Source organism: Pteropus alecto, unplaced genomic scaffold (genome assembly GCF_000325575.1).
Source record: "Pteropus alecto unplaced genomic scaffold, ASM32557v1 scaffold95, whole genome shotgun sequence".
Taxonomy (NCBI): domain Eukaryota; kingdom Metazoa; phylum Chordata; class Mammalia; order Chiroptera; family Pteropodidae; genus Pteropus; species Pteropus alecto.
In genome coordinates, this window is record NW_006441071.1 from 218,667 (window position 1) to 246,663 (window position 27,997).

At 35.3% G+C, this 27,997-nt stretch overlaps 1 protein-coding gene across 1 annotated transcript; it reads left to right on the forward strand.

Moving 5' to 3' along the window:
• The first annotated feature begins 772 nt into the window (after nucleotides 1-772).
• HACD4 (3-hydroxyacyl-CoA dehydratase 4) lies at nucleotides 773-27,132 on the forward strand. Its single transcript, XM_025051386.1, has 6 exons — nucleotides 773-869; nucleotides 3,137-3,264; nucleotides 11,569-11,681; nucleotides 15,057-15,163; nucleotides 25,017-25,142; nucleotides 26,008-27,132. The coding sequence occupies exons 1-6, from the start codon at nucleotides 839-841 to the stop codon at nucleotides 26,088-26,090; spliced, it is 588 nt and encodes a 195-aa protein (XP_024907154.1). The 5' UTR covers nucleotides 773-838; the 3' UTR covers nucleotides 26,091-27,132.
• The last annotated feature ends 865 nt before the right edge of the window (nucleotides 27,133-27,997 follow it).

Below are 27,997 nucleotides of genomic sequence, written 5' to 3' on the forward strand. Positions count from 1 at the left end.
AGAAAACCTGGTCTACACTCGCAGGGCCACTCCCACTACTCTTCTGAACCCCCAGGGAACAAACTTTGACTTCATACAATGCTAGTCTTAACTCCCTCAAATGCATCTGTCAATCTTCTTTTAGTTATCTCTCCAGCAAATTATTTTAAAACCCAATTTGACTTCCCTTTCCTGGCCTAAGGCACTAAATTGCTTTCTGTGTTATGAAGGAAACATATGCCCTTGCAAAATAGGAGGCAGTGGTGAGATACTGACCCCAGTCACATAATAACGCATTCAGAGTCAGATATGTCCACTTACTGAATTATCCACAATTTGGGAGTGACTACAATTGAATTTCAACCTCAACCATTACTACTCCTCCCTTCTAACTATAAACCAATTATCTCTCAAGTTCTGCACTTAGAACACGTATTAAATACGTCAACCCCTTCTCCATCCATATATTTTTCTCAAAAATATTCAAAGCAGCCTTTGCCATATTTATCCCCTGGTGAGCAGCAGGTTAGAACTTTATCAAAGATGAAGTGGATTTTGAAATAGAACCATATTTGGCTTGAAGCAAACTCGGGATACTCATTAATGGATCGTGTGTGCTATTAGTCCTTTCAAAATCATGTGCGTTAGAGAGAAAACTGAAAAAGACTCTGATAGGGAATAGTTCTCTTGCTTGCTCAAGTTGGCTAGTAGGTAAAAGACATGTGTATAATGCCGAAAGGATGATTATAAAAAGAGTATTTAATGATATTTTTTCTGTATTCGTAGGTATAGAAAGAAAACCTATCTTTTCCTCTACTACTTAATCCAGTTCTGTGGCCATTCATGGATATTTACAAATATGACAGCCAGATTCTTTTCATTTGGAAAAGGTACAACTCCAGAACATCTGATTTCTACCTTTTAATTCTTGTATTCACCTCATCTTTCTTAATTTTTAACTTCTATGAACTTCACCTGATAACCTTCACCCTTCTAAAATTTAGTGACCACATTTTTCAGTAACGATTCTTCTTGCTTAGTGCAAAACCCAAAACCTTTTTGGAGAAAGGGGGAGGTAAGATGAAGGAAAGAGATTTGGCTTCCCCCTGAGTAGGCAATTTGTCTTGAAAGTGTAGACATGGCTTTGGGGTGGTACCAATTCTCTCTTCTTGGTTTTGCACCAAACCTTAGTAGATTTCATGTATTTTGAGGAAATCTGTAAATTCCAGTAGAACATTTTGTGCAGAGAAATCAGGAATGAACCACATTCTTCCCTTATTCTTTATTCCCCACGTTTAAAGTAACTGGAGACTACTAATAAATGAAAGACAAACTTAATATTCCCCAGGCCTTTTGGTTCCCTTAAGGAGTAATGTTGTCCCTAAGAAAGTGACACACTTTGCAGTTGACTCATCACTTATATGGGACTTGGCATTAATGGTTTATATCATAAGCTTCCTCCAGTTTCCTAAAAAGTAAAGGTTTTAAATAGCATTTCAGTTTTCACAAATGAATCACTAAGTGACTGCCAAAATAACATTCTTTTCATGTTCTATCCCCATGTGGGTAAGTGTCATCACAGTTTACAACTGTTGGGTGATGTGACAATTTGAGCAACTGCTGGTTTCAGCAAAAAACAAACATGTAGAATATATCTTGGAAAAGTCATGCTGTGCTCATCAGTTTAGACTTCTGTATCATCAGGAAATTAATCACCTTCTGAGGTACCATAAACTATTTTATGTTGCTTTTTTCTTACTACAAATCTACAGAGAAATTCTTTGTTAACCTCCAAAGATACAACCTGTGGCTTGAATTTCAACTGAGTGTTGGGAGTCTTCAAGCAGAGGAAAACACAAACAATGGGAAAACTTCCTTTATATTAAACAGTCGTCAATTCTAGGCCTTGAAAGTTAGCAGTGGCTTTGTGGGCCTATTACAGGTTGAGTCACAATTCTTTCTTATGCTGCCTGGCCTTTCCAGTGGGGAAAAATTGCTTTGGTCAGCAGTGTATTTATTTCTTAATTTTTATCCTGCCATAATAATTATAGAAGCTACTTATTATTAAAGAAACACAATCTATTCGTATGGAAGGCAGACTGAAAACAACTATGTGGGGGTTCGGTATAATTCTTAATACGTTAAGTAAGCAGCATAACTGCAGTCTAATCACCTGAACTAGTAATACCTGCTTCCTTCCTCCACAGAGCTGTGTGATAATGCTCTGTTATAGCAAGTGTGGAGCAGTGGATAAGAACACGGACTGTCTAGGCCTCAGGACTTATTTGCAAAATGGGGCCAATGATAACAATGTCCAACTTGTAGAGCTGCTGAGAAGAGAAACCCTTAGTGCTCTATAAATTATCATCATGTGAATAATCACTAGGCACCAAAGACAGCAAAGTCTTCCCTAGAAGTTTCTTAATGTGGCAGGATTTCATTTTAAAATTTAAACCAACACATTTATTCTAGTAAGAGGAACATTTGTTTCCCTCCCATTTCACCTCTCTCTAAATGCAGGTTTTCGTTTGGGCCCTCTGCAATGCAAACTTCTGAAATCCCCATTAGAAGTCCAAATTCTACTGTTCAAAACCAACAAAAATCCAGAGGTGGGGGTGGAGGTGGGGGGAAGACAAAGAGGGTAAAAGGGTCAAATATATGGTGATGGAAGGGGACTAGACTTTAGGTAGTGAGCACACAATATTCAGATACTGTATTATAAAGTTGTATACCTGAAACTTATTAACCAATCACCCCAATAAATTTAATAAAACTGACAAAAATTCAGAGAGTACTAAGTATGTATAGGACAGAAATCTAGACACACATAAGATGTTATTTAATATTATGGCATCATTAATGTCATTTCCATAAAGCTTCTGTGAAATCATGTTTTTCTCATCTCTCATTTTCTTGTCCATGGAAAAGCTGTGAGCAAAGTAGGCTTCTTTAAGAAGCTCACCTCCAACCTGTTTACATTTGATGTAGTCTAGATTCTAACCATTACTTTTATGTGGGAAGTGCTTTTTAATCTCATAAGTGGGGGAATAAATGTTATAGCTTTGGCCATGGAGTCTTTCAAGTTTTTACTTTTTTGGAAAGGGAACAATTTCTGTTTTTTACTGACTATATCTGTATTTTTAATCACCGGCCACAGATTCAATGGCTGACACTTTTTATGCTATTGGACTTGTGATGCGACTTTGCCAGTCCATCTCCCTCTTGGAGTTGCTGCACATACGTGTCGGCATTGAATCAAGCCATCTTCTTCCTAGGTTTCTTCAGGTAGGTTTTAATCACATTATTATTATTGAATTTGTTTCATACCTAACTTGTTCTCTTTATAGCCTCTCTTGACTTTATGGCACTGGAAAAGTCAGTCCTTACTAACTTGCAACCCAAGTTACAAGTAAAGATAATTCCATGAAAAAATTACCTCATCTTCAAACACTGCAGTTAGAAGAACCAGTTGGAAACATTTGGGACAACGAGGCCTGTCGCTCTGTGCAACACTGCAGTGCTCCTCTCCTGTGAGGAGATTTTACAGCCACTTCCCACTCTCACTCTGCCAGTGCCCTTGGCAGTATATGACAGAGGAGAGGCCTAGGGCTGGAGCCATTCAGACTTGGGTTTGTTGCCTGGTTCTTCACCTACCACTGTGGGATTATATCACCTACAATCATTGGGCTGTTTCAGGGAAAGGACACCAAACACAATACTGGGCAAAGAATGGATGATAAAGAAGTTCTATTAACTTTTTGAGAAACTGCCATACTGTTTTCCATAGTGGCTGCACTAATTTACATTCCCACCAGCAGTGAACGAGGGTTCCCCTTTTCCCCACATCCTCTCCAGCACTTGTTTATCTTTTTTTTTATAATAGTCATTCTAATGGGTGTGAGGTGGTATTTCATTGTGGTTTTGATTTGTATTTCCCTTATAACTAGTGACGTTGAACATCTTTTCATATGTTTGCTGGCCATCTGTATGTCTTCCTTGGAAAAGTATAATTCAGGTCCCCTGCCCAATTTTTTATCAGATTGTTTTTTATATTGTTGAGTCACATGAGTTCTATATATATTTTGGATATTAGCCCCAGATGTTGAAATATAAACTCAATAAATTTAATTTTAAAGTTTCTTTCACCCTTGTTCAGAGAATAGAACATTCAGAAATGACTCCCCAGTCATTTCTTGTTCACTCTGCCACTTTTACTGAGTACAAATGAGAAGGAGAGATCATTCATGGTTATCTAGTAGAGCATGTAATCATAGACTTGGGGATCAATCAGACCAGGATTCAACTTCTTACTAGGATTCAACTCTTTAACGTATGCATTTAAACAGGTCATATAATTCTTCTGAACTTCATTTTCTCATGTGATGTGAAAATAACATGTATCTCATGGAACAACTAAGAAAGTGGGTGGAATAAATTCCTAGCACTTAGTTAAGAATACAGTGCTTAGTAACTATTGCTATTATTTTAGCTATTATTTGTTCCCTCTACCATATGTGTAGCCTTAAATAGCCATGTTCTTTTTAAAGGCAAGTTAAAGGAGGATGGGAAATTCACTGGTAGAGATTCAATATCAGAAATTGTTGCTGGATTAAGGCAAGAAAAAATTAAAAGTGGTATTTTCTATAGAAAAGGTGAGATAATGGTTAAGTGACTGTATGAACATGTATTTAAAAGCTACAGAAAAAGGCATTTACATGAATGTAATTTTTACTCACAAAATAAAAATGGATAAATAACTAAATTTGACAGAGTTGCATTGTAAAAATAACTAAAGTGTCTGAATCTGATCGTATTGTCAGCACTTAGCAAAGTGCTGAGAACACAAACATACTCTTTAAATTTTTGTTGAATGGAGGAGTGACACAGATCCATGTATTAAAATTTGCTTAAAATACTATGAAAGTTTAAAAGATGGAAATAGGAATATGATCCTAGGGAGCCTAAAAACTCAGTATTATAAGTTTATGGGAGATTTTAAATTTTACTTATTAAATAAAAGTAGAGCTATAGTATTCATTAGGATGAAGATATTTTAAGTGTTGAAATAGCAAATGTAAAATAAAAATCACGGCAATATTTAGAGTATGAACTAATAACAGAGCAGTCAGCTAGCCAAGACCTAGATGGAATCCCCTTAAGCGTATTTCCTTACAAAATAAAAGGGGTACATTTCTGTCCCAGAAGGAGCATATTATTTGAGAACAAGATTTATTGGTGTTTATTACTTGTTAACAACCAGAATGCATATAAGTACCAGTATCCCATAATGCTAATTTTAAAGAACAGAATTAACAACCCAGGTTAAATGGAAGTTGTATTCTATCATATGGGACGATTTTTTCTTGGGCCATGATTAAATTTATCTAAAATCTAAGTCATATTTTCTTTTGGTATACTATTTTGGACTTTTTATTTTTGTAGACTATATTGGCTCATATTAATTTCAGCATTTTCAAAATTAAGAGTGGTGTTATTTTAGTTATTGCCAATGTAGGGAATGCAAGTGACCACCAGGACAGGTAAATTTATAAGAAAGAAAATAGAGCACTTCAAATAGGCCTAGAAAATGTGCACTTTTATGTGCTTTCCAAAACTATGTAGGCTTGCCTAATGATAGAAATTATTATACAAGCTAGAAATCTGATTTCTTGGAGTTCTAGAAATTCCAGAATATTTCAGTCACTGTTAATTAAAACTGTAATGGCTTGTGGAAATATGATCACTGTAGTCAAACTATATCCTGGTTTGGTAATTAAAAAATAATGGCAAACATACATCAGAACTTTTTATTCAAAGGTGAGGTTGCAAAGTCTGTCAATGGGACTCAATTGATTTTTAAGCTTTTCTTGTTGAGAGAGATAACAAGTAGAGGTCACCACATTCTTATCCTGGGCTGATAATTAATAATTAGTGTTGATTGTTTGGCTTCCTCTTTTTCTCTCTTTGACATTTTATCTGTCCTCTATTTCTTTTATTCATGTACTATCTTTTCTATGGTTTTCAGATGGACATGGTATTGGAGAAAGCTTCAAGAACACATGTCATCATGTTCAAAGTTTCATTTTCTCCTCCCTTCCTTTGTTATTGTTCTGCAGACAATTAGAATTCACTCATTATGAGATGACTCTGGGGCCCCTGCTTTAAAATAACCAAACAAAACTCTAAGGTTGTGTAATCTTTCTGGGTTTTCCTGTTTCCCTATTTTTAAGTGAAGAAACTGCAGTTAAGAATGTGGCCAAGCTGTTTACACAGAAATTATAGCTGATCACATGCGGTGTCTTGAAAAATGCATGGTATCACGGTTTCATGTAGGCTGAAAAACTTGTCTGCACATTTGTGATGTTTCTTTGCCATTACCTTTGTGAGATTGCTAAGTCTCACAACTGAATTCTCTTTTTTGGGAACTGGCATTTCAAAATATCAAGATAAATAATTTCGAAAAGCAGTAGGAACAATGAGCTATTTGAGCAGTTAGAATCACATGTATCAAAAGGTGATGATGTGTATATAGGGGGTGTTTGTTTTCTATGTTTTGTTTAAAGTGTTTTATACATACATCTTTATTCTGACACTTAGGGAAAAGCCATTATAAATTTTTAGAATTACACGCAATTGTTAAAGGAAAAAGGGGGAAAACACACTGATAAGGCTATAATAATTTAACACAGAGATGTATATTTTTACATATTTAAAAATACATGTTATGGGGAATGGGCAAAACTATAACATAAATATTGTTTATAGACATCTATTTTTGGACATAATTACATGCCAATTAAAATTATATAAAGAAATATAGTTAACTTTTGATTTTAATATATAAAATGGGAAAGTAACAAGGTCCAAAAAATGCTTATAACTGTTATAAGAAATGATAACGTAAGTGAAAACTAGTCATCTCACCTCTCCAAACCCTTCCTCCCAAATGAGCTTGTCTGTTTTATTAGCTTGGTAAAAAAAAAAAGAAAAGTTTAATTAGGAAATTAGTTTATTTCAGTAGGTTTAATCAAAACAACTTGGCTTTTACAGAGCAGAAATACTACCAACCCTGAAATATTGATTTTGTTCTGACTCTGCCTGAGTGGAAGCCTGAGAAAGAGGTTTTTATTGCTATAGCTCAAGAATGCCTCAACTCGAGGAGAGAGGAAAATATCCACAAAATGAACCTTTGTATCATGACATTAGATTGATGTGCCTTTAGGAAACCATCAAAGTAATCCAGTTTACTTCTTTACCTTTCGAAAAATGCTTGAAATGCAAAGACTTCATACATATGTGAATTAAAACGTCTAAATTCTGCACCCTTCCCTTTGCATCACAATAAACACTGCTGCTCATATATTAATTTTACACAGTTAAAAAATTGGTAAATCAAAACATTAGGAATTATTACCCCCAAATTATTGTGCCTACAAAAATTCCATTCGTGAGCCCAACTTGCAAGAACCATCTTTTTATTTACCCATGTCACTTCCTATTTCTGACAGGGCAAGCAGGGGTCTGCTTGCCAAAAAAACCACTCCAAAGATTTCACAGTCACAAATTTTTATGAGAACAAATATAAAGGAAAGCCCAAATGAGAGTATCTTAAACCTTTTCAGGAAAATGGCCAGGTTTCACCCTGGTTTCTTTTTAGCTGTGAAGCAGCTACTTCTTTGCATTGCTAGATTAAACAGCCTTCTGATTTTCCATAAAATCATATAGATTTTTTCCTCCAGTTCTGAGCTGGGAACAGGTTTATATTGTTAGAGATAAAACTGAAGATAGTGTCAAGCTATGAGATTCTCAAAACTTCAAAGCCTCCTGGGAATGAATCACACACATAATTCACTCTGTAGGTAAGATTTTAGATTTTTCTCCTGCATTTTGCATTTGATTCATGGAGTTTCAGTGTGATATTTATAAAGCTATATTCATAGTATAATTTTAAAGATGCTGAGATTAACTTTTTAAGTCACCGATAGTCTTGCTATATAGAAAAAGTGTATTTTCCTATAAATATACTTTCCTATAATCGCTACATTAAATTATATTTATTAATAATAATAGCTTACATTTATTTAGGGCTTTCTATATACCAAACACTCTTCTAAGTTTTTCACCTGCATTAAATCATTTAATCTTCATAGTCTTATCCTCTATAATATTTACTATATGTTACTAATTATTATCTCCAGTATAATTCCTTAACATAAAAGTTAAGTTATCCAAGCTCACATAAATTGTGAATGGTGTGAATGGTGGGTTTAGGCTATTTGTCCTGAACTCTCAACTATTATGTTGTGTTTGTTTACTGTCTATCTCACCAAGTAGGATGTAAATACCATGAGGGCTGGTATTCGGTCTTGTTCACAGCTATATTTCCTGGGACCCAAAACAGTGTACTCGATAAATATCTGTTGAATGATAAATAAATAAGCAAAAAAATTTATTTAAATGCTTTTGTCTTATAGAAAGTAATTGGTGTTTTTTTGAACATATAAGGGTATGTTTCTGATGTTCTCAACAAAAGTTCACAGGATTGAAATGGTAAAATAATAATCTTTGAGGCTAAAACTAATTAATTTTTGAGATTCTAGAAATTCTCCCTATAGCTGAAGTATTGTTGTACCCCTTCAGTAGTTTTTAACTGCCATGTATAAAGTAACAACTTTAGTCATCGCTTAACCTGGAATTTAAGATTCCCAAGTAGAACATAAAAATGCTAAGCATTTTTATTTTATAGTTAGCATGCTTTTGAGCAGACCACATTACCACCATATTTAATTTGGCCTAAGTTATAGAATTTTTTTAACTGTACTTTTATTCTACCTATTTGAGTTGCAGTAAACATTACACAGCCATTCATTAATAATTAGTTATGTTCTCACAGGATTTGTTTAAAATGACAAAGTGCTACGTTCTGCCAAATGTAAAGCTCCAAATAACTGGTGAAATTATTACATGTAAAGAAAAGTAAAAAAATTTTAAAGTTTATTCTTCAAAATTGTTTTGGTGTTGATTTAGAAAATCAGAGTTTCTTGTTTTAAAGTTTGACTTTCGAGGAGAGGCTTTTGAAAAGCATAGACTAGAACCTTGAGAACAGGCGCAGGGGTGGCCCATAAAATGACACGGGTGAACAAGTGTTAATGTTTCCGAACAAGGGTTTAGAATCGCATTGTCTAGATTTTGATTCCAGATCTGTAGGCAGGTCACTTTCACTTTATAAAATGCAGAAGCAGATATTAATAATAGCACTTACTTCTTAGCATCATTAGGGAGATTAAATGAGGTGATTGATGTATGTTTGGAAACTGGCACAAAGTAACCAAAAATATTGGCTTTTTATCAATTTAAGAGTATCTCCACCTAAATTCTCCCATTGTATTGCCATTGAATGATCAAGTCAGAGTTAGATAACTTGTTAGATAACAAGTCAGAGTCAGATAATTTGTTAATTTGACATTGTCAGGGGGGTCTTCACATACACACATGTACATGGTTCTGTGTGTTTTGGAGCATGTTGATTGCTGATTTCTATGCAATTGGGATTACAACATTAACATTCCATAGACCCTCAAGTGCTGATTTTCAACAGGGTGAGTTTCATTGTATAGCTCCAGTATCTTAGGAGATGTTCCCCTCTGCACTCATCAATTGACGGGCAGCCTGACATGATATATAGCTTACAAATCTGGAAACCAGGAACTTTGGGATTTATATGTTTCCAGGTCTGTCACCAGTTTGGGCAAGTCACTTAACTTCTCTGGTTCTCAAATTCCTTATCTGTAAAAAGGCGAGGTTGGACTAGTATCTGGAGGGGACTCTAGAGGGCCAGCCTATCAAGAGATTTCTAAGTTTTTTCTTTCAGTAGTCAGCTTTGTAATGAAAAATATGTGTTTTGTGTATGCATTCATTGTGTGTATCTCCTGACATTTTTGTCAAAAAGTAGATGATTTTCCTAATTAGCAGTCACTGATCAAATGTAAGTTTAGGCAGTTCCTTAGTACTTGTGTTTTGCTGAGATCTTGTATCCGAAGGCTGCCAGATGTCACTGAGAGCAAGCTTGGATCATTCAGTAATTATTATTGCAGTTAAGTATACTTTATTATAGAACTATAATTAAGAAATGAGGGCATTGTAACAAAAGACTGACAAAAGAAAAACAGCTCTGTAGATAGCTTCCATAGATTGACTAAGATTTGAATCATATCTAATTCCCATAGCTAAGCAAGGACCCTCTTGACTCATTGTTGTAGTCATAAACATGCTGATAGAGCTTATACATGTGGATTTCTGATCATGTGGCCTACTGTTGACAAATCTTGGATTTCTCTGCACTAAGTGATTTTCCAGGACTAACAGCCTATGATTCTAAGTCATAGATTATCCCAGTCTTTTGTCCTTGATCTGTTTTAAAAATAAAGATGGCTATTGAGAAATATAAAGCAATCCTCCCCTTTATCATTAATATGCTCCCTCAATCTCAAGTATATTTTACTTTGACCATGGAGAGCAAAGTTAAATGTTCTATTGAAAAACAGAAACAAAAATGCAGACTGTATGGGGGAATATTAATGCAATATCAGAAGGCACATTATATTTAAAACGGGAAAGACTAATATATTTTGAGGTCAGTAGTTAGAGCTAAAACATAAGTGTGTGAATTCTCAATGATTTGTAAATGTTTACTAACTTGGAAAAAAGTGAATATGTTGAATTCTTTTCATTTTCCACTAGTTTATGGGGATTAGGATTATATTACTTCCCTTTCCCTTTTCCCTGTGTCCCTCACTTAAAAAAGTATATATATATGTTGGCTTCTCTGTTGGATGAAATTGAAATTTCTCAGCCTGTCATTCAAAATCCTTCACAACCCAGTCCCCAACATGTTTTCAATTTTATCTCCTGTTATTCCATTCTAAGCACCCCATTTCTAGTCCCTGGGGGTTCTCATTTCTCCCCAGCGCACCCTGTGTTTTCACATCTCTGCCTCTTTGCTCAGGCTGCTCCGTTGGCCTAGGATGCCTTCTTTTATTCAGTCTACCTCACAAATTCCTACTTATTCTTCAGGATCCAACTGAAATGTTTCCTGTCTTCATAAATCTCTCTGCACTTTTCTGCAGACAGGTATCTCCCTCACCTGTGCTCCTGTATGTACCGTGTTAAGTGACATTTTTATTCACACTGAGTTATTGCCTCATGTTCTCTTGCCACTGCTATCCTCTGGAGCAAAGACCATGCTTACATTACACATATCATGTTAGCATCTAATACATAGTGGACACTCAATAAAAGCTTGCCAAAGTGAATAAAAACACATGTGCATGTATTACAAGAAGAGAAATATCCTGATTCAGATAAAATATGTTTTCATTCATTATATATGATTTGGAGAATACAAAAAACAAAACGGAGGAAATGAAATTCAGCCATAACTCTACTCCCTCAGATCATGTTAACAATTTAAGATACATATTTCCAGTTAAAGCATACTTTAAGAGGAACACTGGTTTTTAAAATTAGAAAAATACCTATATGCTTAACAGATGATCCTAATTCTTGACTTTGCTGTTTTTTTTTCGTTAGCTCACAGAGAGAATAATCATCCTCTTTGTGGTGATCACCAGCCAAGAGGAAATCCAAGAGAAATATGTGGTGTGTGTTTTATTCATCTTTTGGAATCTGTTGGATATGGTTAGGTAAGGAGGCAAAATAATGTCTTAAAACAAAGCCAAATTGCTTTCTGCAGCAAAATCAATAATAGCTGCTTACATTTCGTTACTTGGAATGAAAGAAAAACATAACCCCTTTTCAAATTATTTTATCTTGACATGGAAATATATTTTTAGTGCTTTTCATAATGGGCATATCAAAGATAATGAAAACCTACCATGGTCTTACAAGAACAAATCAGTGCAGGTTTCTAGCAGAAGACTTGGCATGACACCAGTTTGGAATAAATCTCACAGGTGTCTGCCAATGAAAGGCATTCCTTGCAATCGCTCTGGTACATGTTACTCTAATAAGCAAAGCAAGACTTTTATTATATCATAGTCAGAACTTACAAAGTTGGTTTCTGTGAATACAAGAATATTTTAAATATAGAGCCCTCATCTCCCTGGGGGAAAAAAAAATGCACCTCTGCACACATTTTTGTCTGCTGTCCAGCGGGTTCAAATGACTGACTGAAGTTATTTTGTGGACTCCCTGGGGATCCTTGGGCCTCAGGTTAAACACCTTTGCTTGCTCTAGATTGTCCCTGGTTTCACTCTAATTGTAAAACTTTGCAACTATATGAGCCTAGTCTTATCTCTGCCAGCAGTGGTGTACAACAGTTCGCTTTGCTCTGTGGCTCATTTTGGGAAGTTGTTCTAATGTTATTTCAGATTTCACATATGAAGACTGCTCTTCCTCCTTGAAAGATCTGGATGAGGATCGGTAACAAAACCCTAGCATTTCAGCCGAGGTTATGTAAATTCTTTCTTATATTGTCAATAAGCTGAGTTAAACTATTTCTAAATAATGTGTTGAGCCCTAGAATGAATTCTAATGAAATATTTTGTTGAATTCAAATGACTCATTTCTGTATATATAACTTATTACTTCATTCCTTTTCATGACTGAATAATAGTTCTTTATGTTGATATACCACATTTTTTATCCATTCATCAGTTGATGGATGTTTGAGTTGTTTCTGCTCCTTGGTCATGAGGAATATTGCTATGAATATCCATGTGCCAGCTTTTGTGTGCACGTTTTCATTTCTCTTAACCTAGGGGTGAAATTCCTGAGCATCTAATCTTTTTGAAACTCAATTTTTTTTCTCTGTCAAATGGGGGTACAGTTATCTTCCCAACTTACCCTAGAATGACTTTTTTAAAAGCAAGGACCAGGGAACTTCCTCAACCAGATAAAGGCATCTATAAAAAATTCACAGCCAACATGATGACCAAGAATGAAAGACTGATCCTTTCTTCCTAATATCAGGAACAAGACAAGCATGTCCACTCTAGCCACTTCTGTTCACCATTGGACCGGAAGTTCTATCCATGGCAATTAGGCAAGAAAATGATGTAAAAGGCATCCATATTAGAAAGAAAGGAGTAAAACTGTCTTTATTGGCAGTTGACACGATCTTATATATATGTAAAAATCATAATCCACTAAAAATATTGGAATTAATAAACTAGTTCAAGGTTGTAGACTGTAAAATATACAAAAATCAGTTGTATTCTATACATTGTAATAACCTAAAGTAAATAATGCTGTGTATAATAGCATCAAAAAATAAAGTAGGAATAAATTTTATAAAAGGTGTAAAAAACTTATATGCTGAAGACTATAAAAAAATGTTGAGAGAAATTAAGATCAAAATAAATGGAAAGATATCCTATGTTTATGGGTTAAAAAGCTTAATATTGTTCAGACAGCAACAATCCCCAAATTGATCTACAGATTCAGTGCAATCCCTATCGGAATCCAAGCTGGCTTTGCAGAAATTGAGAAGCTGATCCAAAAACTCATATGGAAACTCAAGGAACCCACAATAGCCAAAACAATCTTGAAAAAGAGGAACATAGTTGGAAGACTCATACTTTCCAATTACAAAACTTACTACAAAGCAATAATAATCAAGGGTGTGATACCGGCATAAGGATATATCACAGAATAGAATTGATAGTCAAGAGATAAATGCCCACATTTATGGTCAATTGATTTTTGATAAGGGTGCCAAAAGCATTCAGTAGTCTTTTCAACAAGGTGCTGGGACAACTGGACATTCACATGCAAAAGAATGAAGTTGGATCTTTACCTCATACCACATATAAAAATTAAAATAGATAAAAAAAACCTAAATGTAAGAGCTAAAACTGTAAAACTCTTAGAGGAAGAAAACATAGGGGTAAATCTTTGTGACCTTGGATTTGGCAATGGATTCTTAGACATGACACAAATACATAAGCAACAACAAAAAAATATACATTGGACCTCATCAAAAGTGGCTTTTAAACATCTCTCTCCTGTAATAAAAAAAAGATAGTAAGATACCGTTTTTCACTTAGTTTGGTAAAGATCAAAAAGTTTGATAACATGCCATGTTTAGTGAGGACTTGCACTGTTGGTATATAGATATATAATACATATGCACATAGAGAAGCATATGCAGAAGATATTTCTGAAAGAATATATAAGAATTTGGCACTAGTCATTGCCTTTGAGAGGTGGAATTAAGGTCTTGGAATGAGAGATTTACTTTTCACAATTCGTGCTTTCAGGGTTTTGGATTTTGTTTTGCCATATATATTCACTGCCTATTCCAGTCGTTCTCAGCATCAGCATCACCTGGAACTTGTTTGTAATACAAATTCTCAGGATCTACCTCAGACCCACTGGATCACTTTGGGAATAGGGTCTAGCAATCTGGACCTAAAGGAATCCCACTGGGTGATTCTGATGTATGCTTAAGTTTGAGAACCACTGTTTATTCAGAGAACAGAGAAATAAAAAGATATAGACTACTTCATCTATTACACCACAAAGGCAGGTTTTAAACTACCTGCTGTAACCCAAACAAGCTCCTCAGGACAGTTCTTTGGTTGATCACATAAGAGGGCACAACTACATAAGCCGAAGGATGCCAAAAATGATTTGGGAGTCATTTTTTTTATTTTAAAAATTCATGCCCTAGATATTTACAAGTTTTATCTGTCTTAAAAACAAAAAATCAAACAAAAAAACCCCTAGCTGCTTGTTGCATAAAATGGGCTTAGCTTTTGAGTGAAATTGGTCACTACTTAAGGAAACTTGTAATTGGCTAGGGGATATGAGTTACATTTATTTCTGTTCACTTCCACAATCACGATCTATTCCACAGGACAAGCCAGACTAACATGGTTCCTCTCTTCCCATTTTGTTTTTAACCTATTCTCTTGCTTAAATTATAGGAAATAAAGTATGGAATCTACACATATTCCAATTTTATCTGTGTATTTAATTACCTAGTAAAGCATTTTATTGTTATTTCCAAGACATCAGCAGCAAATGATACTTATGAGTTCCTTGTCTCCTTCCAGGTACACTTATAGCATGTTATCAGTCATAGGAATATCCTATGCTGCCCTGACTTGGCTTAGTCAAACACTGTGGATGCCGATTTATCCTTTGTGTGTTCTTGCTGAAGGTAAGAAAAGAGTGAATTGCTATATTGCTTATTGACAAAAGCAACCTAGTTATAATGGGAATTTTTTGATGATTAAATTACTATTTTGGGTACTGCTTAGCTGACTCAGTGTATCTTTCCTGGCATACTTCCCTTGATGCAAAGAAGCAAAGCATGAAGATAAAGATAAAGGAGGAAGCAGCTCAGCACAGTAGACAAAATATTGGATGAGGAATGAAGACGGTGGAGTCTAGATCCTTAACTTCATTAACTCACTGTATGAGTTTTGTATGAATCATTTAACCTGTCTGTTTACTCACCCAAAAGAGTTTTAACATTTAGTGATTCAGGATTATTTTTCCCCAATTTAAAAATTATTATAGTTGCCCTACAATATTATATTAGCTTCAGGCATATAACACAGTGATTCAACATTTATATACCTTACAAAGTGATTGCCACAATAAGTCTGTAACTGTCACCATACAGTTCTTATGATGTTGTTGACTCTATTTCCTATGCTGTACATTGCATCCTTGTGACTACTTTATAACTAGAAACTTGTACTTTTAATCCCCTTCCCCTTTTCCACCCATCTCTCCTCTCCCATCAGTTCTCTGTATCTATGAGTTTGTTTGTTTTTTGCTTGTTTTGTTTTTTATATTCCACATATTAGTGAAATCATGTGCTATTTGTCTTTCTCTGTCCCACTTATTTCACTTAACACAGTACTCTCTAGGTCCATCCAGGTTGTTGCAGATGGTAAGATTTCATTCTTTTTTATCTTTTATGGCTGAGTACTACTGGTCTCCAGTTTTTGAGGTTCATTGACATTCTTGGAAAATAGGGAAGACAAGCCACTGATTGTCTCATCCTTGCCTCTTTGCGCCTCCCCACCTCACCTCCACTCTGCACAGGTGCCCTTTGGTTATTTCACATGCATATCTTTTGTTCTCAAATAGGTGAACTCTGAGAGGAAGAATTTTGTCTTTTAAAACTTTGGCATTCCTCATGGCTTCCAATTTGGTGCCTTTCCCCTACCCCTTGTCCTATATTAACTTCTTCAATGGCATCTATGCTTCTGTAGGTGGATATTGGTTTTCTAAGACCATTTTTAACCTTCCTTGTCTTAGTTATCATTACAACTTAGCTTCTGATCCAATATTGCTGTTATAGCTGGATTTTATTCAAATTTTAATTCTTTTCATTTCAAGAAGTAGATTAAACAATTAGCTTTGGTTATATATATATATTTCCCTTCTTTAACTGAGTGAATTTTACTTATCTTAAGACAAACTCTAAATCTGAAAAGAATATTTGTGGTGATGTAATTTTAATACAATAGGAATTAATTTTGAATAGCTGAATTACAAACTCAGAAGAGCCATTCAGTGATTATTAGGTCATCTAGATATACTTAGCAATACATTAACTTAGTGAATGCCTAGATCCCTTTTCCTTTATTTGTTTTTTAATTGCGCAATTATTTGATGATTAAATTACATTAAGTTGATTAAAGTTTCTACTTAAAAAGGAATTTTAGTTTTTAACTATTTACTTATGTGAGGAAAGATGAGGCATATGTTATTAGCATCACTTTAAAGATGAAAAGTAGGAAGCAATATTTTAAAGGCTTAACAAGATTTGACATTTGTAATTTATTTTTACCAGGTAATTAGAGAAAAATCCAATACTCCCAGTTTAGCACCTTATTATTCAGAGTTTAGCTATGAAGTTTTACCTCCATTTTGTACTAAATGAACTGATCAAAATTGATCTGATTATGTGTTATTACATCTTTTCTTTTTTTTAACATTTATGTTTCAGTTTTAGTTGGTGTACAATATTATATTAGTTTCTAGTATACAACATAGTGATTAGATATTTATATACCTTATGTAGTGATCAGCACATAGGTCTAGTACCCATCTGTCACCATACATAGTTATTACAATAATATTGTCTATATTTCCTATGCTGTACTTTAGATCCCCATGATTATTTTTATAACAGGCAATTCATACTTCTTAATCCCTTTCACCTTTTCTGCCTTTCCACCCCTGACCCCCCTCCCCGCCCCGCAGCTGGCAATCATCAATTTGTTCTGTCTTTATGAGTTTGTTGTTGTTCATTTTGTTTTTTTAGATTTTACGTATAAGTGAAATCATATGGTATTTGTCTTTCTCTGACTTATTTCACTTAGCCTAATACCCTCTAGGTCCATCCGTGTTGTTGTAAATGGCAAGATTTCATTTTTTTATGGCTGAGTAATATTCCATTGTATATATGACTCACATCTTCATTTGTCTATCAATGGACACCTAGGTTGCTTCCATATCTTGGCAATTGTAAATAATGCTGCAATGAACATAAAAGTGCACATATCTTTTCAAATTAGTGTTTCGGGTTTCTTTGGATAAATACCCAGAAGTGGAATTGCTGTATCATATGCGAGTTCTATTTTTAATTTTTTGAGGAGCCTCCATACTGTCTTCCATAGTGGCTGCACCAATTTGCAATTCTACCAATAGTGCACGAGGGTTCTCTTTTCTCCACATCCTCACCAACACTTGTTTGTTGATTTATTGACAATAGCCATTCAGACAGGTGTTAGGTGATATCTTATTGTGGTTTTGATTTGTATTTCTTTTACGGTTAGTGATGTTGAGCATCATTTCATGTGTCTCTTGGCCATCTGTCTGTCCTCTTTGGAGAAATGTTTATTCATATCCTCTGCCCATTTTTTAAAATGGGATGATTATTTTTAATGTTGAGCTATATGAGTTCTTTGTATATTTTGGATACTAACACCTTATTGGATATGTAATTTGCAAATATTTTCTCCCATTCAATAGGTCGCCTTTTTGTTTTGTTGATATTTTCCTTTGTGGTACAGAAACTTATTAGTTTGATATAGTCCCATGTGTTTATTTTTGCTTTTGTTGTCTTTGCCTTAGAAGATAGATTCAAAATATATTGTAAGAACAATGTCAAATAGTTTATTGACAGTATTTTCTCCTAGTTTTATGGTTTTAGGTTTTACATTTAAGGCTTTAATCCATGTCAAGTTTATTTTTGTATATGGTGTAAGAAAGTGGTCTAGTTTCATTTTTTTTTTTTTTACATGTATCTGTTCAGTTTTCCCAGCACCACTTTGAAGAGACTGTTTTTATCCCATTGTATATTCTTGCCTCCTTTGTCATGCTAACTGACCACATTAGGGTGGATTTATTTCTGGACTCTCTATTCTGTTCCCTTGATTTATATGTCTGTTTTTATGCCAGTACCTTGCTGTTTTAATCACTGTAGCCTTTAGTTTGATATCAGGTAGTGTGATACCTTCAACTTTGTTCTTCTTTCTCAATATTGCTCTGGCTATTTGGGGTCTTTTGTGGTTCCATATAAATTTTAGGGTTATTTCTTCTAGTTCTGTGAAAAATGTCATTGGTATTTTAGTAAGGATTGCATAAAATCTACAGATTGCTTTGGGTAATATGGACATTTTAATAATGTTAATTCTTCTGATTCACAAACACAGTATGTCCTTCCATTTGTGTCTTCATTTTTTTTGAGCAATGTCTTAGTTTTCTGAGTACAGTTTACCTCCTTGGTTAAATTTATTCCTAGATATTCTTTTTGATGTAATTGTAAATAGGTTTGCTTAATTTCTTTTTATGATAAGTATGCTATTGGTCTATTAAAATTCAACCGATTTCTGAATATTAATTTTTTATCCTGCAGCTTTATTGAATTCATTTATTAGTTCTAATAGTTCTTTTGGTGTAATCTTTAGAGTTCTCTATACATAGTATCATGTTACCTGCAAATAATGACAGTTTTACTTCTTTCCAATTTGGATTCCTATTTTTCTTGTCTGATTGTGTAGTTAGGACTTCCAATACTATGCTGAATAAAAGTGGTCAGGCTGGACATCTTGTCTTGTTCCTGATATTAAAGAAAAAGCTTTCAGCTGGGTATAATTTCAATCTTTTTGAATTTATTTGGGCTTGTTTGTGGCTTAATATATGGTCTATCCTGGAAAATGTTCCATGTGCCCTTGAGAAAAATGTGTATTATGCAGTTTTGGGATAAAATGTTCTGTAATTATCTATTAAGTCAATTTGGTATAATGTGACATTTAAGGCCATTATTATTAATTTTATGTCTGGATGATCTATCAAGGTGAGCTATTAAAGTCCCCAACTATTATTGTATTACTGTTAATTTTTGCCATTATGCCCATTAATATTTGCTTTATATATTAGGTGTTCCTATGTTGGGTGCATATTTACAATTATTATATCCTCTTGGATTGACCCCTTTATCATTATGTGATAACCTCGTCTTTTTTTACATTCTTTGTTTTGAAGTCTGTTTTGTCTGAGTATGGCTACCCAGCTCTTTTCATTTCTATTTGCATGGAATGTCTTTTTCCATCCCTTCACTTTCAGTCTGTGTCCTTTGATCTAAAGTTGGTCTCTTGTAGGGCTACTAGATGGGAGGTGAGTTGGGACAGCAAAAATACAGCAAAGAGATTAAAGGTATAAATGGGTAGTTGCAGAGTATACATGGAGATTGGGAGTGTAGCATGGGGAAGATAGTTAATAATGTTGTAATAAATATGTAAGGGGGAAGAAAGGTACTAGTTTTAGTGGGGTTATCACTTATTTTGTGAGTTATGTGGATCTCTGATCACTAGGCTGTACAACTGAAACTAGTATGTTATTGTATGCAAACTATAATTTAAAAAAAACCTCTGAATTATACAAGGTAAATACGAGCAAATAATTATCTATTCTATTTCAATAAAGCCAGGGAAAAAAATAAAAATAAAAATAAAGTAAGTCCCCTGTAGACAGCATATAGATGCATCGTTTTTTAAATCCATTCAGCCATCCTATATCTTTTGATTATAGCATTTAGTCCATTTACATTTAATTATCAATAGCTATTTGCTTATGGCCATTTTGTTATTTTTTGGTTGTATTTTTCTGTTTCTTCTCAATCTTTTTCTTTTTGATATGCTGGGTTTCTTTAGTGTTTTCTTTGGGCTCCTTTCTCTTAATTTTTAATTTTTTTTCTGGCCCACTTTTTAAATTGAAATATGATAGACAATTATTTGCTCATATTTACAGTGTACAATTCAGTGAGTTTTTTCAATTATAGTTGGTATACAATATATTAGTTTCTATTGTAAAGCATAGTAGAGATCTATATAATTCACAAAGTGATCACCCCAATAAATCTTGTATCCCTTTGCTCCCTTACATATTTACAGTATTATTGACTATATTTCCTATGCTATACTTTGTATCTCCATGACTATTTTGTAACTATCCATTTGTACTTCTTAATCCTTTTGCCCTTTTCACTGACCTCCACCCACTCCCGTATAGTAACCCTCAAAATATTCTCTGTATATTGTTTTTGTTGTTATTTTGTTCTTTAGATTGCACATGTACATGCAATCATATGACATTTGTCTTTATCTGACTTACTCCACTCAGCACAATACCATCATGTGATATCTTTTTCCATCCCTTTAGTCTGTGTGTCTTTTAATTTGGTGAGTCTCTTGAAGGCAGCATATATAAGGGTCTTGTTTTCTTATCCATTCAGGCACCCTCTCTATTAATTGAAGCACTTAATTCTTTTTCATTCGAAGTACTTGTTAATAGATATGTAGTTATTGCATTCTTTATTCATATTTTTGCTACCTAGTTTTTCTTCTTCTTAAAGAAGTCCCTCCAACATTTCCTGTAATGCTGGCTTGGTAGTGAATTCCTTTAGATTTTCTTTGTCTAGGAAGCTCTTTATCTGTCCTTCAACTCTAAACGATAGCTTTGCTAGATAATCTTGGTTTTAGATCCTGGGTTTTCATCACTTTGAATCTTTTGTGCCAAACCCTTCTGTCCTGCAAAGTTTCTTTTGAGAAGTCAGCTGCCAGTCTTATGAGTGCTCCCTTGTAGGTAACTAACTACTTTTCTCTTGCTGCTTTTAAGATTCTCTCTTTGTATTTAACCTTTGGTATTTTAATTATGATGTGTCTTGGCATGGGCCTCTTTGGGTTCCTCTTTCTTGGGACTCCCTGAGCTTCCTGGGGTTGTACATCTATTTCCTTTACCAGGTTAGAGAAGTTTCCATTATTATTGCTTCAAATAGGTTTTCAACTTGCCCTCTTCCTTCTGGTACTCCTATGATGCAAATCTTGTTACGTTTGATGTTGTCCCATAAATTAAATTATCTTCATGTTTTTGGATTATTTTTTCTTGTTGCTGTTCTGATTGGGTGTCCTCTGCTACCTCATCCTTTATATTGGTGATTCGAAACTCTGCTTTATTAACTCTGTTGATTCTTTCTACTATACTTTTCATATTAGATATTGTATTCTTCATTTCTGACTGGTTCCTTTTTATAATTTCTACCTCCATTTTTATGTTTTTTATATCTTCATTAAAGTTCTCACTGAGTTCATCTACTCCCCCTAAGTTCATTGAGCATCCTTTTAAGCAGTGTTTTGAACTCTGCGTCTGGTAGATTGCTTGACTTCATTTTTCCTGGAGCTCTGTTCTGTTCTTTCATGTAGGACATGCTTCTTTGTCTCCCCATTTTGGCTGCCTTTCTGTATCTGTTTCTATGGACTAAGCAAAGCTCCTAAGTCTTCCAGTCTTAGTGTGACTTTGTGTAGTAGATGGCCAGTGGCACAGTCCAGAGAGAGGTCTAGCTGCAGGCCAAGTTTAGCCCCAGCTTGTGCCCCTCTGGGGCCACCTGGTGAGATTCAGCAAGCAATCCCCAGATGGCTGATACTCGTGCTGTGCTCATAGTTGCCTCAAGAGGCCATGCTAGAAACTGAGGCCACATGCCACCAGAGCAGGGCTTGGTGCTGCTTAGCAAGGGGCACAGGGTGCGTCGAGAACACCACTGGATATGGCTTGGGTAGGGCTGCAAATTGGGAGGGGCAGAGTTACCTCCGTTATCCAGTTTGATGATGTCTCAGGAATGGCAGCACTGCATCCGCATGCTGGGAAGAGGGGAGGGCTAAACAGAGGAACAATGGATGCTACCAACACTTCTGCCTGGGATAGAACCTCACCTCCGGCCCTCATCCCAAAGCCCGACAACTCAGCATCCCCCTGTATGTCCCTGGAGCACTGCTGAGCAGCTCACCTGGCACTGGAGCTCAGTTGAGGTTGTGGCTCCTGTAAGAGGAACATCTGTACCTGCCAGCTGCGGGTGCCACATCCTCTGCCTTGCTCAGGCACGTGGGACCAGGAAGCCTCACATTGCTACCCGCTCCTACGGCTGCAGGGGATTACTTATTTCTCTCCCTAGTTGTGGGGCTTCTGTTCATCTCAGACCGCAGGTGTATCTGCTTGCTCTTTGCTCTGTGGTTTTGTCACATCTCCGGTATGGTCGCAAGAGATGTACAAAGCTTCTGTGTTCTATGCCATCTTGCCTTTCCCTCTCTCCCTTAATTTTTTTATTTTTTGTAGATTTTTGCTTTATGGTTACCATGAGATTCATATAGATCCATCTATACAGCAGTCCGTTTTAAACTGATAAGTATTTAAGTTCAAACATTCTCTAACAGTATTACATTTTTACCGCCCCCGCCATTCTTTGTTTTTGATGTCATATTTTATATTTTTGTTTTTCATATCCCCTATTATTTATAATTTTGCTATTTTTGTCTTTTAACCTTTATATTAGCTTTTTAAGTGGTTGATTCACTGTTTTTATTATATATTTGCCTTTACCAGTGAGATTTTTTCATTCCTGTATTTTTTTATTTCTGGTTATGGCCTTTTCTGCATAAAGATTCTTTAATGTTTCTTGTAAAGCTGTTTTAGTGGTGGTGAACTCTAGTTTTTGCTTGTCCGGAAAACTCCTTATCTCTTCAATTGTAAATGATAACCTTGCCAGCTACAGTATTCTAGGTCGTAGGCTCCTTTCCTTTTTCTTGTCATTCATTCCCTTTTGTCCTATAAAATTGCTGAGAAAATCAGCTGATAGCCTTATAGAGTTTCCCTAGTATGTGATTGGTTTCCTTCTTGCTGCCTTCAAGATTCTCTTTATCCCTAACATTTGCCATTTTAATTACAATGTCTTGGTATGGGCCTCTTTGGGTTCATCTTGTCTGGATGTCTATTTCCTTCCTCAGGTTAGGATAGTTTTCAGCCATTATTTCTTCAAATATACTTTCTGCCCCTTTCTCTCTCTCCTACTTCTGGAATCCCTATAATGCAAATGTTAGAGCACTTGGTGTTGTCCCAGAGGTCCTTAGACTGTCTTTTTTTAAAATTCTCATTTTTCTGTTGTGACTGGTTGATTTCCTAATCTGTCAGTTCTTGCTAATGCATTTTTCATTTCAGTTATTGTATTCTTCATCTTGTTTGGTTCTTGATTTTTTAACTCTATTGAAGTTCCGAGTTATCAGGCAAGTTACTTATCTGTTTCATTGGAGTTTTTCTGCGGGGTTTTTTCTTGTTCCTTCATTTGGGGCATATTTTTCTGTCTCCCCATTTTAATGGACTCTCTGTGTTTGTTCCTATGAGTCATATGAAATAACTCTTCTAACCTTGAAAAATTGGCCTCTGTGTAGTGTGTCTTCTCAGTGGTTTTGGCAGGCTGGTTGTAGTCAGGGCAAGTGAGTGTGGTGTCTGGTGTGCTACCTGGCCAGGAGTGAGTTCCTGGTGGAGCAGCCTGGTGTGCATGTGTGTGTGGTAGCTCGTTGTTGTTCTGGCTAAGGCCATGATGGATTCAGGGTGAGCAGTCTGATGTGCGCCCGCTTCCTTACCCTTCTGATCCAGATGGGGCTGCCCAGTGGACATGTGTTCCACACTTTCTCTGGATGGGCAGTCCTCTGCGTTTGTATTCCATAGCACTTTGCTACTTTTGTACTTTCTTCTGGTGGGGTAGCCCACATATGCATGCAGCAGTGCCCCACTATCTCCACACTTTCTCTGACAAGGGCACTCCTATGTTCGTGCTACACCACAATGCTTTGCTAGTTCTACACTCACGCTGGGTGAAGGAGCCTCACATGGTGAGGCAATGCAGTGGGTGCATGCAGCAGTACCCTGTCATACTCACTGGATTAATGTCCAGGTAGAGGGGAGCCATGCGTGGATATGATGGCACCCTCCTGTTCCTGCTGCAGCTAGCTCCAGGAGACATGACTGGGGACCCACTACAGCGGCCCTGCAGGTCGGCCTGAGAATCTGGATGGAGCACCCACCAGCTGTCCAAGTGCAGGGGAAATGTAAACAATGGTGCTCGCCAGTTCCTTCGGTCCTGGAGAGCTCTCACAGTTCCCTGACCTTCTTTCTGTGTGGTCTCTCTGTTGTGCAGAAGCTGTACAATTGGCCCTCAGTTGTCTCTCAGGAGGAGTTGTGCTATAGGTGTTCTCAGGAGGGGGGTGAGCTTGTCCTTTTATGCCATCCTAGACCCACTTCCAAAACCAATTACTTTATTGCAGAACTTTTCATAGTCCCTACTTACAAATGTGTGTTGTGAAACTCTAAGAGGAAAATATATGCAGCATTTTCCAGATTCACTCATCTGTCACCCCTCTTGATGGCTAGGAGGACACGTATTTTGAGATACCATTAGAAGAAACATTGTAAACGTTCTCTATAGGCATAATAAAGTATAAAGTGAACAAAAAATTCAAGGCATATGGCTATAATGGCCTTGCCAGTTTAATCATTCAGCAGATTTGTATATCAAACTGTAGCTTTAGCTAAAAGATTCAGCAATTATCACAAACCTGTTATCAAATTCAAAATATCCTTCCATTGTGCAAACATATACACATCCCCATAGCAAGTTAGGGAGAGAAGCCTCCATGATGCCTTCTTTTTTCTTTGAACAGCATTTGCCATCTATCAGTCATTGCCTTATTTTGAATCATTTGGCACTTACTCCACAAAGCTGCCCTTTGACTTATCCATCTATTTCCCGTATGTGCTGAAGATATATCTCATGATGCTCTTTATAGGTAAGTGGCTTTTCTGTTGTTGTTTTTTTGTTTTTTTTTTGCATGCTTCTTGTGCTTTTTGGTTTGTGCTGCCATCTACCTTAACAGCAAGGTTAACATAAATGGGAAAGACCAAAGAGGATGCCTGACACAATGAAATAGATCTTGTTAGAAAAGTACTTAGAAATTATAATGCTTTTTCCAGGACATCACAAGAACAAATGAACGAAAAGATAAAATAGTTTTACTAGTAGAAAATGTAACTGCATTATGTATGGAATATAGAAGTTTTGACCATGGACACAGGTATCTACAAATAAAATGTAGATGTCAAACTAAGAAGGCTTGACTATTTCTGGGTTTTCTATTTATGTTTGTTTTTTTTGTTTGGCCTTATGTGCTAGCATTTCTTAGCAGGCAAGTGGGAATATATGTTAAAGACTCAAGAAAAATGTATGGAACAAAAACTTACAGTTGAAAAAATTTGATCCTTTTTTTCTCAGGAAATTGGGGAAAGGGTTTTCATTGCTAAATTTTAGTTTACCCAGCTCTAACCTTCACAAGTACCCAAGATAGTTTTTACCTTCTAGAGGTAATCAACATCAGATATATAAAAATACCTGAAAGAGAAGACAAATGTGAAACATTCGGGGAAGTAGAAAGGGAAAAATCAATTCCTTGCAATGACTAGAATAAGATGGAGAGATTTGCTTTACTTTCCCTTCTGTGGAAAATCTGGACACTTCTTTAAGCGTTCCTTCTTTGACTCTCCCTTGCAAGTGTCATCCTTGGACTCCAAGAAGCATTCTAAGTGTTTTAAAATTATGGTTCTTTCCAAAGATATGGCTAATTAACCTTATTTACTTTGTCATTTCCTTCATGTTAGGTATGTATTTTACATACAGTCATCTTTACTCAGAAAGAAGAGATGTCCTCAGAGTCTCTCCCATTAAAAAGAAGAAAATGTGAAGCACAGCATTATGATGATGAAAAAAGAGGCTTGTGGATTCCGCTGTAGTAAGCACAACACAGAGAGCATTCTGGTGGAAAAAAAAACCCAAAAACTAGTATCTGACAAAAATCCCTGACATGAAATAATCGTCTTCATCCCCAAACTCTAAGACATATCAAAGCAGTCTGTGATTCTCACACATTATATTTTCGAACCATATACTCTGAACAACCTATTTCACCACAGCTGTGGATTTTATACAAGTTAAATTTATATTGTGTGAAACCTGATTATTTCCCTGTAAGGGTAATGAGAAACTGGAGATTAACTGCAGTAGAGTCAATCAAATTGAGAAACCAAAATTGTTAACCTAAATTACATCTATTCACTTCTATTTCTTTTCACTTCTGAGTTCCCAAAGAGCAGCAGATCCACAAGAGGGGGGCGATGTGAAATATGCTCTGCAGTTGTCTAGAATAACATTTTATAGACAGATGTCACTGTTCCCAGAGGTAACACCCACTTTAAACATCAGACACACTCAGAAAATTAAACATCTTCCCAAATCCAAAAGAGTATTCATTAATATTACACCCAATATTTGGGCTTTGATGCCTTAAAGGAGGACCCTGATGAAAACAGAATACTTTTGGTAAAAATACAAATAATGCCCCAAATTCCTTTTTAAAAATACAGGTCACATATACCTTACAGGGAGATAAAAGGCATAAGAATATAGTAAATCATTTAAAGGAAGTAAGAAAATTAAGAACTAGTCATATTTCAATTCATTTATTACAGAATTACTATTGCTAATTACTATGTCATATAAGTCATCACTTATAGTTTTGAAAACTTTCTTTGAAAACTTTCTAAAATACATGTGAATAATTGACTAATAGAATCATTTCTGAACCATCAGTATATCATTTTTCTTGAAAGAATGATAGAACCTTATTACATAGAAGGTATTAATTTATCTTGTTACATAAAAACAAAGTACAAAAAATTGAAAAAAAATGATTTTATACCATTAAATAAAACAGTTGGGAAGAAACAATTGAGTATTAATAAAGATAATTGATATCTTTATAAATTAAATGTCATTTAGAATTTTAAAATAAGTATTAAGGTTGTCCTTTTAGAAAGCTACATTTTATTTTGCTTTGAAAGTTGCTCATTTTACTTCTAGATTAAAAAAAAATTACTGAAAGATTTAGTGTGAAAAGGGAACAGAATTCCTTTACAAACTTTAGGAGACAGTCCAGCTGCCTCCCATCAAAGGTGGCTACTTACTGCTGAAATATACATCTAGAATCACTAAAATGAACAGAACTAAAACTATACTTTATTGGGTGAATTTAAGAATTTTAAATTTCATTACTAAATAATACTTTAATTTTTTAAAGCAAATTACCTTAAGGATCTTCCTACTTAAAATAGAAGACCAAAAAGAAACACAAGTAAATTTATAATTATGGTAATTTTGAAGTGGAGATGAGGATTGACATTAATTTGAGATATCTGCAACAACTGTAACAAAAAAAAATCTGATTTCAATGGTAACAGTCATAATTGTTAGTTATTACAGTAGTTGGTTGGCTATATTCATAATGGAAATACTAAATTTCGTTAGAGGTTAGTGAAAGTGAAGGTATAATTTCTTCTCCCACTCAAGTTCATGTTCCCCAGGTTAAGAAACCCAGAGAATAAGCATCTAGTTCACTGATGTTATCCATATTGCAAAGTTGGTTTCTTTGGCTGTTTTAACTGTATATCCTTCAAATCTTTTTTATTTTGTTCAGTGTAGTCAAAGACTTAGTTTCTCAAATCTAACTAATATAAAAGAAGTAGGAACCATAAGATATTTTAAAAGCATAAGACATAATTTTAAAATGATCTCTCAGGAGTTTCAAATGCCAAG